Source organism: Zingiber officinale, chromosome 6B (assembly GCF_018446385.1).
Source record: "Zingiber officinale cultivar Zhangliang chromosome 6B, Zo_v1.1, whole genome shotgun sequence".
Taxonomy (NCBI): domain Eukaryota; kingdom Viridiplantae; phylum Streptophyta; class Magnoliopsida; order Zingiberales; family Zingiberaceae; genus Zingiber; species Zingiber officinale.
Window position 1 is genome coordinate 57,531,519 of NC_055996.1, and position 17,746 is coordinate 57,549,264.

Consider the following 17,746-nt stretch of genomic DNA (forward strand, 5'->3'; position numbering starts at 1 on the left):
GGGTGCCTCGGTAGATCACAAGAATGCAAACCTGATCGGTATCATTAAGGATAGAGATAGGGGTTTGGTTTGGTTTCTTACTTCCTTGTGGAGGAATTACCTCTCCTTTCGATGGAGTATCCTAGATATCCATGAACAGATTACCACTATCACTAGGGCCCCTCGGGTATATGATATAAGATCCTCTCTTTACGAAATTAGCAATCCCAACACAATCAATTAATACGACATGGCAAACAAGTCTCATGCATATCAAATTGAAATAAGACAAGCGAAATCATTCAATGAGTGAAAGCATATATAGGCATGAATCTTACATCATAACCTATCCACAACTACTCCCTGATTCTAGAACAAAGAATCTACTTCATAGACGCAAGGGAAAAATCCAAAGACATAGTATAATTAAACATTCAATCCCAAGACAAGAAGAGAGAGGGAATAGAGATGCTTATTCAATGACGTCGAGTGATCTTCAAATTCAATCCTTTTCTTCTAGAGTTGATGCGATGATGGAGGTGATCTCGGATCGTCGAACAGAGGTCCAGGATGGTGCGGAACAACATCAAGGTGTATCTCTCTTTTTTCTGCTCCCCCCTCTCTCTTCAAGGGGAAGGATTAAGAGCCCTTTTATAGGCTAGGGCACGGGCGTTGCACGACCCGTGCCACGGCCGTGCGAGATCCGCATGGCCAGCTCCTCTCCTTCTTCAGGTAGAGTGGCACGGCCGTGCGAGATCCGCATGACCATGTCTTCCTTCAACTCTAGTCGTGAGACACGGCCGTGCACTGCTCTTTCTCGGGTATGGCCACACGGCTGTGTAGGGTTACACGACCGGTGTCAAGTGGTTTTCTGCTTTTGCTCCGATGCATTGACAATCATCGTTTTCGCTCCAAAAGTTATCCCTATTAACACAAAACCAAACAAAGAGAATATCTCTGACAAAATAGTAATTAATACTGAATAAACAATAGGAGAGATGATCGTGCGAAGAATATATACAAATAAAGCAAGTGAATGTGCGTTAAAACATGCATAAATGATTATAATATCTACGCACATCACACCCCCAGACTCGAACTTTTACTTTTCCTCAAGCAAAATGTTGTAATCTATATCCATAAGTTCCTATAGTGTATCATAATTCCTAGTGCATTCACTTAACTCTATCAACTAGTTTCATTGATAAGCATGTTTGTGGAGTAACCTAAGTATGACCTAAGCATAAGTTCTTTGTGCTCTGTGTAATGTAACGCCCGCCCTCCCTGCTAACCCTAAGGGTCGGGGCTACGATACTCTATGTACAAATAACAGCGGAAGACTTAAAATAATTTTCTTAGTTTCATAAAAACTTTTCTTTTGTTTTCTTTTCATCAAAACCGAACTACACTATCATGGCCTCAATAACATGATATCAAAATTAGTAGAAACATAACATCAAGTCACACATAAGGTACTACAATTCATGATACCAAAGCATAGTTCTTTAAAAGTTTTTAAAGCAGGTTCTTATTTGGTTGCCTAGCCACTGCCACACACATCTCCTTGCCTCTCCTGCTGCTCCTCTAGCTCATCCAGCTTTTTCCTTTATCTGTGGTACAAGGATAGTAAGCTGTGAGCACTCATGGCTCAGTAAGTTCCTTTCCTACTCACTAAAACCGAAAATCATAGTATAATCAAATAATGTCTCAACATGGCATCACTTCAACTAGTCATGACATAATGAATCATACTCTTTTAAGCATATCATGCAACATGAAGAAATCATAACTAGTCATGGCATATCATAGCGTAAAGCATAGCATGGAGCATAACATAATCGTGTCTAATCATGGTATATCATCATAAGGAGTCATGGCATATCCTACACATGAACATATCATGGAACATAACATAATCATATCTAACCATGGCATATCATAAATCATCATAAGGTATATGCAATATGATTTTGTAAAACATGTATCCGTAAAACATGTGTATGTCTCATGATCTTTAAAAACCATTTCTTCTTACATATATATACTTGAACATAATCTCAACTTAAAGGGGATCCCGGCTATGTACCACTTACATATTGCGCGCAACCTATGTAGGTCCAAGGTAGCAAGTCTTGAACCCTACAAGGCAAACATACTAGGCCCGAGTCTTACTCCATCGACCTAGGGGCACTTAGGATCCCATCCCTAACGAAGCCCGAGTCTTATTCCATCGACCCCGGAGCGCTTATGGAGCCCACCCTTGGTACAAGCCATATAAAGTAAAGTACATGTCATACTTATACATATCATACATCATAAAAGCATGCATCACTTAGGCACACATCATATCATAAAAGTATGCATCACTTAGGCATACATCATGTCATAAAAGTATGCATCACTTAGGCATACATCATATAATAAAGGTATGCATCACTTAGGCATACATCATCACTTAGGCATACATCATCACTTAGGCATACATCATGTCATAAAAGTATGCATCACTTAGGCATACATCATATAATAAAGGTATGCATCACTTAGGCATACATCATGTCATAAAGGTATGCATCACTTAGGCATACATCATACCATCAAAATATGCATCACTTAGGCATACATCATATCATAACAATATGCATCACTTAGGCATACATCATATCATAACAATATGCATCACTTAGACATAGATCATAAAACATGCATATTTTAAGCATAAAGCATATCATCAAGCATGCATAATTTAACCACATAGCATATCATGAAAGCATGCATATTTTAAGCACTTAACATAGCATCAAAGCATGCATAATTTAACCACATATCATAACATAAAGCATGCATATCTTAAGCACTTAACATAGCATCAAAGCATGCATAATTTAACCACATATCATAACATAAAGCATGCATATTTTAAACTCATATCATATCATCAAAGCATGCATAATTTTCCCACATATCATAACATAAAGCATGCATATTCTAAACTCATAACATATCGTAGAAATTCTCATCTTGTATAGCTCACAAGCATACATGTTTAAGCATAAAAGTATATCATGTGCTCATCCAATCATAAGGAACAATGTAACATGATTAATTTGGGTACTAAGCTTCCTAATCCTTTGGGTTCTTATCATGGCCGAAACCCTCTTAGGTGCCCATTTAGGTTTTAAACACATCCAAGCATGTAGAACCTAATTCATTCACATATCATTTTCATGGGAAATATCATAAACAAGGTTTACTTGGACTCTAAGTTCTCCAAGTCCTTAAACCTCATTTGGCCGAATCTTAACAAGTGTGAAACAAGGTTCTAAAGGACATAAAGCATGGAAACCTTAACCATATTTATAGCATTCATTTCAAGGAATATGGTAAGCACCATTGAGTTAGTTCCTAAATTCTTTAAGCCCTTAAATTTATGTCTTGGCCGAAACTTACAAGTACTCATTTAGGTTTTCAAGCAAGCATACAAGCATGTGAACTTACTCTAACATCATGTATAAATTCATAAGTGGCCTCATACAAGTAGTCATGGCCGAAACTTCCCTTGGCATCAATTTAGGTCACTAACAACATATAGCATGTAAATTTTAGCTTTCTACATTTCATATTTCATGGAGAGTGACATGAGCATGTTCAAGTAAGTTCTAGGGTTTCTAAAGCATGTATTCCCTTCATGTCCGAGACTCAAAGGTGTCCACTTGAATCATAGTTAAATCTACTGATCCCTTGGTCAAACCCGGTTCACCCGCTGGAAATTTGATCTTGCTGATTGGAGGTTTGGTCAATCGATCCCCAGTTTGATCGATCGATCAAGGCTAAAACTCTAACCTGCAAAATGTTAGTTTCCCTGTAAAACAAAGTTAGATAAATAACAAGTAAAGCAATATATAACAACCTTCGGACTGTCCAGTTTTGACTTTCGAATTTCCTCCAGATACCCTAGGCCGAACCGACGCCTATTGTTCCCTCAATGGGGAACGCGTCCTCACCTACTCCTCTCAAGAGAAGTTACCTGCTGCCAGATCGATCCTCCAAACTGACTGGACTTTTTCTCTGTGCCCGAGACTTCAGGTCTACATGTTGGCCGCCCGCTCCATGACCCCTCCAGACTTTCACCTGGTCCGCGACCACTAGGATTTTCACCTAGAGTCCTCAACTCTAGGATTTTACCCAAAGCGCTCGACCTCCCAAGACTTTCCACTTAGGGTTACCAACCCCTAGGACCTAGGGTTACCTCCGCCTAGGGTTTTCCATAACCTAGGGTTACCACCCCCTAGTACCTAGGATTACCTCCCCATAGGATTTTACATAACGTAAGGTTACCACCCCCTAGGACCTAGGGTTATCTCCCCCTAGGATTTTCCACCTGCCTAGGATCCACTAGGACTTTCCTGCAAGCTCAATCACACTTATTAGATAAAAAGACATCTTAACTTTTAAATCCTTTGTCATTATCAAAACACAGGGTTGATCATTTGGTGCTTCTAGGTTTGATCGTTTGGTGCTTTCTACACCAACAATCTCTCCCTTTTTGATTATGACAACCAAGTTCAAAAGTTAAGTAAATATAAAGCAGTTTAAAGAAAAACATAGCATTTTCTCACTAAGTATTAGCTCCCCCATCATTTATCACTCCCCTTAACTTTTGACCATTCTCTCCCCGTTTGCCATATATCAAAAATAATTTAGGGAGGAAAGGTACATTTAGTTTTTCAAATACTTTGAAATATACTTTTTCCTTTAAAAAAAAACAAATTCCATGTGGAGGGTTTATTATTGCTAAAAACTATGAAAACCCTTTTGAAAAATACTTAAGTTTTAGAAGGATAAAAACATAGTTTTTGAAACATAGTTTTTCAAAAATGTATAACTTTTACCTTAGCCTTTTTCTTTTAATTTAGACTTTAGTCTTTTTCTTTGAATCAAAACTTTATCAAATACTTAACTTTATCAAAAGTCAGTTAAGTACTTAGCTTTTTGAAAAGAGTTCAAAGAAAACTTAGTTAAGTACATAAAAACTTAATTAAGTATATAAAAACTTATTTTTCAGATAAAAATATTTGAACTTGCTTTTCAAAAAAAATATTTTTTAAAAAAATATTTAAGGTTACTTTTCAATAAATAGTTAAACCTTATTTTCAAAAAAACTTTAACTTCCTTTTTAAAAAATACTTTTAAAGTATTTTGAACTTTTTAAAGAATAGTACTTTGAAATTTTGAAAAAAATATTTAATATTTAGAAAAATGTAACTAAACTTCTTTCACTCCCCTTGATTAATAAAAAAATAAATTGGTTATTTTGAGGGGTCCTAGTGTTCAAGTATTAAAATAAGTAAGATAAAAATAATTATCTATTTTTTTATTTTTCTATCTCACCCTTTCTAGATTATCAGACATGTGAATCTTATGAGTTTATGTGAGATAGATTTAAGTTATTTTTAAATTTTAAAATTATTAAGTTTGAATTTGCAATCAACATGTTATCTCAATTTCATAAGAAGCATCTTTAACACATGAGGTCTAAATTTTAAAGTTTCTAGGTCTTTAAACCCTACATGGCCGAACCTCATCAAGCATGGAATTTGTTCAAATGGAATAAAAGCATAGAAAGTCATAACACATTTCATAACATGTATAAAAGTCAAGCACTATAAGCATACATTCAAGTTGTGTCTTAGGTTTCCTAGGTTTTTCCTTTCTTTATCTCATAGCATATGTTTGGCCGAAACCTTCCAAGTCTTTAAACTAGGTTTTAGGTGGCCTAAAGTATGGAAAACCTAAATAAGTTTCATGGCAAAAATATTAAAGAAACTATACTTACAAGTTTGGTTCATAAACAAGCTAGGACCCTTGTGGTCTTAATTAACATATATCATGCAACCAATTTTCCTATACTCTAATTAAGCATGGGAGCATCAAACAACTTTCATATCTTATTATCATGGAAGTTTTGAGCATGTTAAAAATCTGTTTAAGCTATTCTAAAGCATCCACCTTACCATGGTCGAAACTTTAGAAGTGATGTTCATGAGTTTCTATCAACATACAAGCATACAACTCTTTGAGAAACTTTATATTCTATCATATAAACATGGTAAGTTTAAATTCAAAGTCTTCCTAACCCTAAACCCTTCCTTGGCCGAAACTTGTGAGTGGGATACTTTTGGTTCCAAGTAACCTTCAAGTATGAAAACGATAATGGATCCTTAACCATTTATTTAGAGGGTTTTGTGCAAGTTAGGTAAACAATTAAATTCCCTAGCCCTTACAAAACCTTTTTGGCCGAAACTCTAGGGTTAGATACATCCCTAATCCAACATCACATGTATATAAAAATGTGAGAGAAAACCCTCTTACAAAGCATAGAAAACTTATCATGAATCAAAGCTTATATTAAACATTCCTAGGATCAACAAGTCCTTTCTTTGGCCGAGTTTTCACAACTTTGTTTCTAGGTTTTAAAATCCTCATAAAATCCAAAAACACATTAAAATCCCTTGTACCACAGGTGAGGGGAAGCTTACATCCTTTTCGCTTGTGGTTCTAAAGTGTGGTGATGGAAGAAAGGGTCTCTTCTTCTTGTTCTCCTCCTTTGATTTCCTTTGGTAGCCCTCCTTTGTATCCTAGGAGGAACTTTGTTTTGGGGCCGAAAATGGAGGAGAGGGGGCTGAGGTTCTCGGTGATGGAGAGGGGAGAATGAGAGAAATGAGAGAAAAATCAAATCTTCTCTTCACATGCTCTCTTTTATGTTAAGGGGGAAGAGGTAGCAAAATTGGTTTTTGCTTTCCTTCTCCCTTAGCCCTTTTTTTCATTTTCTTTTTATTTTATTTATTTATTTGTTTTTATCATTCATGATGAAACAAGGGGGAATGAATCCCCTTAATGGTCCTCTTTAAGTCACGGCAAAAAGAGAGAGGAAGAGGGAGAGAAAAGAAGTAAGGCAAGTTGCCTTTCTCTTGCTCTTTTCTTGCTTTCTTTTGGCTAGCTTTTACTCTCATCCTTATCATGAGTTTCCCTCCTTTGCTATCAATATATTATTCCTATCCCAACTGGTTATTACCCCTTAATCCTATCATTTACATCATGAGAGGTTCAAGGTTCAATCCTTGACCACTCCCTATTTTTATTTCTTTTTGGTTCAACATTCTACTAATATTTTTCTAAGGCAAATTCATCATTCTCATATTTATCTTAAAAGCTTAGTGGGTGTTACATGTAATAAGTGACTCAAGTTCTTCAAGTTTCAATTTTCTATCCTAGTCATGTCGTCATACAATTGAGTTCCTAATGTTCCCGGTGATAGACACTTACCTGCCACACACTTGGTTCATTTCCCTTAAATTACACAAGGTCTCAAAGGATACTACTCGGAATCAAGAGAAACATAAAATTTATTTCCCCAGTAACCTAACTCGATCTCAAAGGGTAAATTTTTAGTTTCCACTCACGACAACTATTTTTTTATCCCTTATTCAACTTTTTTTGGGTGCTATAGAAGTGTAGCACTAATCACAAATGCAAGATGTAAATGTTGGGATTTAGATTTTTTCGAATGAGCTTCTATGATCTGAGGTTATCCAGTAACCAAAATATAACTAAGGAATCCCCATGGGAACACAAGTACAGAATAAATTGGATGAATCATAACTATTTCAAAATATTTCTACTATTCAAGCTTAAGTGAAGTGAAAGTAAGATCCTTAAAGTTAGGCCAAAACTTATACTAAACTCCGTACAATACTTAGCTTATTTCATGCTACTAAAGATAGAGAAAGGAGGTACACCAAACATACTAATACTATCTCTACGACACATGAACTAAGAAAATACACGTGCTAGTCATTTTGCTATTGGACAAGTCAGCAAAAGAAGTAGAAGGTTCGATGCTCTCAAATATGTCTCAAAACTATTCAAAATAAACACGATGAAAAACTACATGCGGGAAAAGAAAGTGCAATATGAAACTAAAAAATAGGAAAAAGAAAGTGCAATATGAAACTGAAAAATAAAATGAAATGCAAGTAGATAAAGTAAAATAAATATATATACAGAAGGACAAGGAAAAAGACTCGACTTGACTCAGCTTGTGCAAACACAACAACCCCCCCCCCCCCGAGTTAGACTTTTCAACGTCCCGATGAAATCAAAATGGTGGCAGGTAAGGGGGATAAGGGAGTCCCCGTCATGTGCCAGAGGGAAATCTAGGCATACCAGGGAGATGGACAATGTGCTAGTGATATTGGTAAAGAGAGTCTACTTGTTGTCTAGTAATATCCATATCATCCATGAAATTCCTCATTCTTTCCTGGTCAACCTCATAATCCTGAACAAATCCTGTCACCTAGCTATGAAAGTCTCTAGTAAATTGAAAATGGTCTTGTACCTCCCTATACTGGTCGTTAGACAACTTGAAGCGATCCTCCAATAATTATTATTGGGTAGCGTGCTTCTCATGAAGCGAGTCTAAGAAGATACGAAAATCAGAAAAATTAAATCTTGAAGGTCCCATACCATAGGAAAAAAGAGTGTCTAGCAAGTTCTGGATATCCAGAGGGTTGCGAGAGTCCTGATGATGAGGGCTCTTGGTGGTGCTCAGTATCTCCTATAAGGGAGGGAATAAACTCGGGTTCTGAATCAATGATCACCCAGTTCACGGGATTGCGAACTGAAGTGCGCTCGGGACAAGGAAGGGGTAATTTTCATCCCGACAGATCATCTTCATTGCAAGACAAGAGTCGATGTCGATCTTATCATTACCATGAACGATCTCCAGCCCATCAAGCTCACAACCCAGATTTATTGCTATTTGGGTGATTAAATCGCCAAACACTATCATCCCTGAAGATGCTTTACCTGCTCACAACAAGTTTTGTAAGAAATGAAACCCAGAATCAAAGTTGACTTTATTTAGCATCACCCAAAAAGAATAAAGCTCCATCTTCCTAACCACCCCATCACTCTCGCCTCGACCAAAGATTATTTTGCTCATTGCATGGTGAAGGTATCTAAAAGTAGGGTTTTGCATGCATGATGCCTTTTCTCTAGAGGGTTCATAAGGGTTCTTTGATCCCGTGATTGAAGCCCAAAATCCATTCCAGTCTATAGTACCATCAAATCCACGGGCACCTCCAGTAGGTAAACCAAAACAAATATTAAAATCACTAAACATCCACCGAATTTCTTTGTTCATCAACCTAAAAGTTATGACCCCAATGTAGTCATCCTTAGAAAAAAATTTAACATTAATTGAACTTAAAAATTCTAGGACTAGGTAGGGGTAAGTCAGTAGAAGTGTGTACATCATGTCATGCCAATCAAAGGAGCTAATCATCCAATCTACGTCATTCCTAATCCATAACATATCCATGGTGGTTGATCCATATATCTAGTGCACACAATTTTACTAGCAACAAGAATATCATATCTAACTTTATGTTCTTGATTTCTAAAAATAATATTAAATTCGTTGTCGTTACCTTCGTCGCGTGCCACCCTTTTGCCTTTGCCTTTGGATGAAGAAGCCTTTCCCTTGCCTTTGTCTCCTCCCGGCGCATCTCCTTCGCCAACTCCACCGCTTCCTCGTCGGAGTCTCTTCAAGATTTGAGACATGATATACAAGGGGAATTTGAGGACTTTCTTGTGGGTGGATGTGGATCTTGAAGATAGAGGAGGAGAAAGAAGAAGGATAGGGGAATTTTTCCTCTCTTTTCGAATTTGGGGCTTGAAGAAAACTTAGATCTAGATCTAGATCTCAGTAAAGATGAGTTTTAGATGTAGGTAATGAAGGTTGATGAGGTGTAGTGGGGAAGAAAAGGTTTTTTTTGGGAGAGAAAGAGATGGGAAGTAGGGTTATTTAGGGTGGTTGGCGGTGTACACGGGTAAGGCATAGCCGTGTCTTAAAGACACGCCTAGGTGATGGGGTCATCGCATGGCCATGCCTGTTGGCACGCCCCCTTCTTTCCTCCTCTCGGTCGAGATCACACGGCCATGTCAACCGACACGGCCCGTGCACTCTTCGCCTCGAGTAGCTTTGCACGGCCGTGCTAGATCTGCATGACCATGTATTGTTCCTTCTCTACAAAGGCCACATGGCCGTGTGGGTTCACACGACCTGTGCCATTTCCTCCTCTATCAGCTTCGCACGACCGTGTAGATTCACACGGTGGACTCCCTTACGCGCGTAGTGTCTGTCTCTCCTCCTTTTTGACCCCTCCAACGCTGCCACACCCATGAAATGATCACGGCTAGCTCGTGGAGGCTAATGCACATCCTGAAAACAAAGATCCAAGAATAAAAATACTTGATTGAACTAAAATAAAACGACATGTGGATAACGAATTAAAATGAAACCCTTGGGTTGCCTCCCAAGAAGCGCTTGTTTTAGGCCTTTAGCTCGACTCCGTATCAGTTAATGTGGACTAAACCCATGGAAGCATGGCTCTCCTCCTAGGGTTAATACTCTAGTTTGCGCCCTCAGTTTCACTCATGCAGGATACATATACTTTTTATTGCTTGTTGGGGCGACCTCTCAAGTTTTTCCAAATAATGCATCATATCCGGTGGCCTCCCATGGAAACTGCATTCCTCAGCTTTGTGTATATTCGACTTGCTGGCATTTCCCGGAAAAGAAGAGATGCCATTAGGAGAATCAGACAAATCGAATTCTAACCTTTCTTTATCAATCTCCAGGGATAACTTGTGACGTTTCACATCGATAAGGGCTCCAGCGGTGGCAAGGAATGGTCTTCCTAGGATGATTGGGATCTTGGGATCCTCCTCCATATCCAGGACAACAAAATCTATGGGAACGATGCATCCACCTATCTCTACTAGCACGTCCTCCACTATACCCATTGGGTATCTACATGAATGGTCATCCAATTGTAGTGTCATAGTAGTAAGTTTGATGTTCTGGAGTCCTAGTTTCTTGCATAATGAGTATGGAAATAGGCTGACACTCGCTCCCAAGTCGCAGAAAGCCTTATGTATGAGCTCAGAGCTAATCTTACACGGTATAGAAAAACTTCCTGGATCCTGGACCTTCGGGGGAGTGTCTGCCGTGAGAAGAGCGCTGCACTTCTCTGTCAATGCTACAGTCTCGAAGTCGCTCTTCTGTCTTCTGTTAGAAAGAATACCTTTTAAAAATTTAGCAAACTTCAGCATGTGGTGCAGTGTGTCTATTAGAGGTACTTCAATGCAGATTTCTTTAATCTTCTTAAGGAATCAGTGGAACTCTTCATCTTTTTGGGAAGTTATTAGCTTTTGAGGGAAAGGAATCGTCTGACATTGTGGGGGGAGTGGAAAAGTCCCTTCAACCTTCTTGGTAATCTCTTCCCTATCCTTGTTCTGGATTAAATTAGGCATGAGAGGAAAGAGCTCTTCTTATAAATCAATTCCTTTTTGAGCACCCATTTATGGATCTCCCAAAGTCCGTCCACTCCTCAGCTCAATGCGGTTGCAATGTTTCACCGGGTTTATGTTGGGCTTTCCCAGAAATGCTCCCGGTGCTCTTGAAAAGGACTGGGCTATCTGAGCGATTTGGCTATCTTGCATCTTTTGATGATTTTTAGAATTCTCTATTCTTTGATTCAATTGCTTGATTTCATTCTTCATCTCTTTTTTCTCCAAGAGAGCTTCTTCAAGCATCTTTTCAATTCTGGACAGTTTGAAGGTTGCTGTTGTTGATAAGTCTATGGTCCAGATTGGTGGTTTTGTTGCCCAGGTTGGTAGCTTGGCTTTGTTGGTTCTTGATCTTGATTTCTCCGGTAAGAAAATTTTGGGTGGTTCCTCCACCCAGGGTTGTAAGTGTTGGAGTAGGGATTGTTCCTTTAGTTATAACCGACTATCGCATCACATTGTTCAAGTTGATGTATTTGTGCTTGTATTGACCCTAGGGGCAAGTATCTTGAGCCTGATCCGAACTTCCACAAGTTTCACATACACACACTATTGCATTGGTTGTGTTATTTCCTATGGTCTCAAGGTTCTTGGTCAGAGCATCCAGCCTTGAAGACATGAGTGTGTCTACATCTACATCAAATTTTCCTGATGCCTTTATTGGATTCCCAGAAAAGGAACCTCCAGATCTTTCGGTTGCCAACTGATAATGGTTCTGGGCCACATTATCTATTATGTCTTCAGCTTCATCAAGACTCTTGTTCATCAACGCCTCTCCTACTGCAGAATCGAGGGACACCTTCGTATGATAATTGATTCCATTGTAGAACATGTGTAGCGCCAAACACTTCTCGAGGCCATGATGGGGGCACTATCTTAGCATACTCTTGAATTTATCCCATGCTTCAAATAATAATTCTGAGTTTGCCTGTTTGAAGCTTGAAATTAAATTCCTCATGTGTGTAGTTTTACTTGGCGGGTAAAATATGTCCAGAAATTTCTACTCACACTGCTCCCAAGATGTAATGCTATTTGCTGGTAAAGTATTAAGCCACTGCTTGGCTCTGTCTTTCAAGGAAAATCTAAAAAGAAGTAACCTTACTATTTCTGGAGGGACCCCATTCACTTTCATAGTACTACAGATCTCATAGAAAAACTCCAAGTGATGATTGGGATCATCATGCGGTGCTCCTCCAAATTGATTTTACTGAACCATGTGGAACACTACAAGCTTGATTTCAAAATTGTTAGCTTCAATTGGTGGTCGAGTGATGCTAGACCGAAGCCCTCGTGCATAAGGTGCTGCATAGTCCTTCAAAAGCTGGTCAGCCATTTCTGAAGTTTCTTGTTCTGCTTGGAGTTTTTCCAAGTTTCATCTCCTCAGGAAAGTTCTATCAATTTTTGGATCAACGATAGAAGTTTTCCTGAAACATTAGCTCTTCGCATGCAAAAAAAAAAAGATATTGAATAATCCAAGCGCAGAATAAAAGAAATAGTTTATATATATATATGATTATCACTAATGTTATAGGCGCAGTCCTCGGCAACAACGTCAAAAACTTGTTACACTTCCGCAAGTGCACGGATACGTCGTCAGTAATAAAATATTATCAATTTCACGAGGACTGGTTATAAGAACTAGTGATTGTTCACGTAGAATTAGCTAAACTACCGATGGTTGTAAGTGAACTATTTCTTGAGAAGAAAAGAACTTGGGAAGTAGATGTGAGAACTGGCAAGAGAGAGAGAGAGTTTTACTTGGTTTGGGAAGAGCTCTAGGAGTTCAGTTTTGTTGTGGTGGTAACTAATGTATCATGTTCTATCCTTTCCTCAATGTCAATCAATATGTACTCGTCGGAAGTTATAGCCACTACCCTTAAGCACTAAATAGTGAAGATCCCTATGAAATCCTGTTACGGTTAACCCCTGTCACTAGGGTGCCTCAGAAGATCACAAGAATGCAAACCTAATCGGTATCATTAAGGATAGAGATAGGAGTTTGGTTTGGTTTCTTACTTCCTTGTGGAGGAATTACCTCTCCTTTCGAGGGAGTACCCTAGATGTTCGTGAACGGGTTACCCCTGTCACTAGGGCCCCTCGAGTATACGATCTAAGATCCTCTCTTTATGAAATTAGCAATCCCAACACAATCAATTAATACGACATGGCAAACAAGTCTCATGCATATCAAATTGAAACAAGACAAGCGAAATCATTCAATGAGTGAAAGCACAAGCATGAATCTTACATCATAACCTATCCACAACTACTCTCTGATCCTAGAACAAAGAATTTACTCCATAGACACAGGGGAAAAACCCAAAGATATAGTATAATTAAACATTCAATCCCTAGACAAGAAGAGAGAGGGAATAGAGATGCTTATTCAATGATGTTGAGTGATCTTCGGATCCAATCCTTTGCTTCTGGAGTTGATGCGGTGATGGAGGTGATCTCGGATCATCGAACAGAGGTCTGGGATAACGCGGAACGATACCAAGGTGTATCTCTCTTTTTCGGCTCTCCTCTCCTTCAAGGGGAAGGGTTAAGAGCCCTTTTATAGGCTAGGGCACGGGAGTCGCACGACCCGTGCCATGGCCGTGCGAGATCCGCATGACCAACTCCTCTCCCTCTTCGGGTAGAGTGGCACGACCATGTCTTCCTTCAACTCTGGTCATGAGGCACAGCCATGCAAGGTCGCACGACCATGTGTTGCTCTCTCTCGGGAATGGCCACATGACTGTGCACGGTTCCACGGCCGTTGTCAAGTGGTTTTCTGCTTTTGCTCCGATGCGTCGACAATCACCGTTTTTGCTCCAAAAATTATCCCTGTCAACACAAAACCATACAAGAGCAGATCTTCGACAAAAGAGTAATTAATACTGAATAAACAATAGGAGTGATGATCGTGTGAAGAATATATACAAATAAAGCAAGTGAATGTGCGTTAAAACATGCATAAATGATCATAATATCTACGCACATCAAAAAGTCCAAGTGGGTCAAAGGATTAACTGGACTCTTGGTGAAAAGTCTCAGCAGGTTAAGGTTGACTGGATGCTAGGCATGAGGAGTTCCAATAGGTCACGGTTGACTGGATGTTGGAATTGGGATTCCTAGACTTGATTTAAGTAAGTCAAAGGGAGATCAATCGATCAACCAATCGATTTGACTATTGTCCAATCAATCAGTCGATCAATTGGTTGTGTGTGCGAGTGAAGGCTGGCCCAATCGATCAATCTATCGATTGGGAGCTTATATCGCAGAAACAAAATGCTTCCCAATCGATTAGCTAATCTATCGATTGGGAGCTTATATCGCAGAAACAAAATGCTTCCCAATCGATCAGCTAATTGATTGGGCACTGCCAATTGATCAGCCAATCGATTGGAGCTAATTTTCTCATACGGTCACGAGAAACACAGCAGAAGGCTGAATCGATCAGCCAATTGATACAACCTCCCCAATCGATCAGCCGATTGATTGGGATGTAACCGTTGCGTAGGTTAAAGCCGTTGGCTAGTGATTTCTTCGTCAGTTCTTCGTGAGCTTCATCCCCAACCTCATGTGACTTTCTCCATTGAGCTCACCGACACACACCAGATCTTGGAGGCTTAGAGAGGAGTGTTGGTACACTTCCAAGCAAGTCAAGGGGTGTATTCAAGCAAGAAGAAGAAGTTAGGGTTTCAGCTTTATGTTCTAAATCTTGTAAGATTTTACTTGTATTTTCTTTCCTTTTTCTTCTTGTTTTATTGTGAGCGTTGTACAAGTCTTCTCCACCTTCGGTAGTTACTGAGAAGGAGTGTCTTTATAGTGGATGAGTGAGTGAGAGCTGGATCCTTGGATTAGTCACCTCTTCTTGAGGTGGATACCAAGTAAATCCTCGTGTTAGTATTGTGAGTCTTGTTTTGAGTCTTTCTGCTACATATCAATAACAATGAAGCAAGAAAACGAAGCGCGACGAGCTATTCACCCCCTACCCCCCCTCTAGCTACAAATCGACCCTAACAAGTGGTATCAGAGCAAGGTTGCTCTTCACCGAAATCACCGCCGGAAAGGGTAAAAAGCTAGAGGGAGAAGAAGTTGAAGTAAGTTCATCAAAGTTAAAGACTTCAAAAGGCTTAACTTTAAGATGAAATTCCAAAATGGATTCAGTTTCAACACAAGGGTGCCTCCACTATTCATATCAATGAGCTTAGATTCTTGAAAATCAAGGATCAAAAATTTTCTTATGATGGGCATAGAGCAATGGGTTGCTCTAGTGGAAGGTTTCCAAGCTCCAACAAATGGAGAAGGCAAAATTCTCAAGAAGAGCAAGTGGAGCCAAGAGCAAATTCAAAGATGTGAGGCTAATGATAAAGTAACCAAGCTATTGGTTAATTTATTGCCGAGCAATATTTTAAAGTAAATTGGAGAATTTGAAGATGCCAAAGAGCTATAGAGCAAATTGGCTAAAGTTCATGAGGAATTCTCCACTGTACCAATTCAAGAAAAATCCAAAGAGGGTAACTCATTGGATCAAGAAGGAGAGGAGACCGAAGTTGAGAGATGCTCAACATCGGAGGAAGAAGAAGAGGCTTCATCCTCAACGGAATGCAATGAAAAGGGCAAAGAGGGAGCTTACTCTTTGTTCCATGTACAAGATGAAGATGAAGAAGTCTCCACCTCTAGGATTGACGGGGAGCGACATTCGATGACTCCGGACCAAGAAGAAGGAGAAGCTTCTACTTCCGGGTCAAGTGAAGAAGATGGGGCATCCTCCAAAAATCAAGAGTCATCAAATGGAGGATCAAGTGCCATCCCTACATCTAAAGGTATAAGTAGTTCAATTAATAATAAAAATCATATTATTTACTTTGAGTGTAGGGAATATGGGAACTACAAGAGTAAGTACCCCAAATTGACCAGGAAGAAGGGTCAAGTGGCACCCAAGGCTAAGGAGAAGCCTAAGAAGGTTAGCCTCATGATAAGGAAGAACAAGGAACACATTGTGTGTTTCATGTGCAAGCAAAATGAACATTATCGAAGCCAATGTCCAATGGGGAAGAAACAAACCAAGCTTAAAGAAGGAAGCTCAAGTCAAGGGGGACCCCTCATGAGCAAACCCAAGGTATCATTTATTGAGCCAATTGCGTTAATCATGGTAAAAAGCATGCTAATTCTAATTTATATCATTTTAATACTATCTATCATGAAAATAGAAAGCATGATAGAATTAAGGAAAATCATGTGGCTTATTATGCTAAGACTACCACACCTAAGGCTAGGAAGGTAGACAAATTAGGAAATAACTCTAAGGATTTTAGTTATAGACCTAAAAATAGAAATGCTCATAGAAATCAAGAAAAATCAAAATCTAAGGATTTAAGGTTGGAAAACCAAGCCTTGAGGTCAAGACTTGACAAAATTGAAAAGACCCTAAAAAGGATGGAAAGTATCCTTAAGGGTAAAAAGAGCATAACCTAGGTTTAGGAAACCAAAAGTCATCCAATGGCCATAGAGGTTTGGGATACAAACCTAAGGCTAAGAAGGATGTAAGTTCATATCATAGGGTTTCATATACCTATGAAATAAATCCTAGGTCTAGGAGTCAAGTCAAGGATACAAGGGAAGTTATCCCTAAGAGTATCTTTGCAACAACAAATATGACTAAGACTTCTAAAAAGTTAAAGAAAGTCACCAAGAAGGTCACAAGGGAAGCTATCCCTAGAGATGACCTAGAGAAAGTGACCAAGGCATCTAAAAAGCCTAGAAAGGTTATTAGGAAGGTATCTAGAGAAATTATCCCTAGTGAGTACCTAGAGCATCCAAGGAGCACCAATAGGTTTGGATTCCGAGGAGCATATTCTCTACACCCTAGATGGGTTTAGAGAGTGCCGACTCCAAATGGGAAGGGTGGTTAACCCAACCTTGATAAAGTTGATATTTGCAAGCATTTTCAAGGTTTTTGTTAACCTTTGAAAATGATAAGAATTAAATGATTATTCTTTGGAAGAGTAAAATGTGCCAAACCTTGAGAAATTATACATAATTTAAATTGGCACAAATAGGGAAAGGAAAATAAATGCCAAGTTGGGGTTTGACATTTTCTTGAAAAAATATGGGCAATCTAGGATTGTATTTTAATTTAGCAAGGATTAAGGATATTTAGATAGGTTATCTAGGTATATTTTCTTTATGCTAATTTTCCATGATTGTTTGCCCATCATATGCCATAACATCATATTTTACATTCATGTTTATTATGAAAAACACAATAAAAATATCATGTCATGTCATACATACATCATGTATCTATAGTATATTTTCTTTTGAAAATTATTCTTTTTGATGTATGTCATAAATCATCATGCAT

The 17,746-nt window shown here is 38.8% G+C and overlaps 1 protein-coding gene and 1 non-coding gene across 2 annotated transcripts; one reads left to right on the forward strand and one right to left on the reverse strand.

The window, feature by feature from the left end:
- Nucleotides 1-10,473: 10,473 nt before the first annotated feature.
- On the reverse strand, nucleotides 10,474-12,223 carry LOC121990997. The gene is made up of 2 exons (XM_042545032.1): nucleotides 11,940-12,223; nucleotides 10,474-11,113 (listed from the first exon to the last, which is right to left on the reverse strand). Exons 1-2 carry the CDS (start codon nucleotides 12,221-12,223, stop codon nucleotides 10,474-10,476), a joined length of 924 nt encoding a protein of 307 aa, XP_042400966.1.
- A 22-nt stretch (nucleotides 12,224-12,245) lies between these two features.
- Nucleotides 12,246-12,355, forward strand: LOC121993336. The gene has a single exon (XR_006115198.1). It is a non-coding gene; the product is annotated as a small nucleolar RNA R71 (small nucleolar RNA).
- Nucleotides 12,356-17,746: the final 5,391 nt, after the last annotated feature.

Excerpts from the sequence above, each read along its gene's own strand:
- LOC121990997 (XM_042545032.1), bottom strand. The coding sequence starts at position 12,223 with ATGTTCTACAATGGAATCAATTATCATACGAAGGTGTCCCTCGATTCT. Across the intron at positions 11,114-11,939 it reads AACACAACCAATGCAATAGT|AAGACAGAAGAGCGACTTCG; the intron begins GTGTGTATGTGA and ends TCTTTCTAACAG.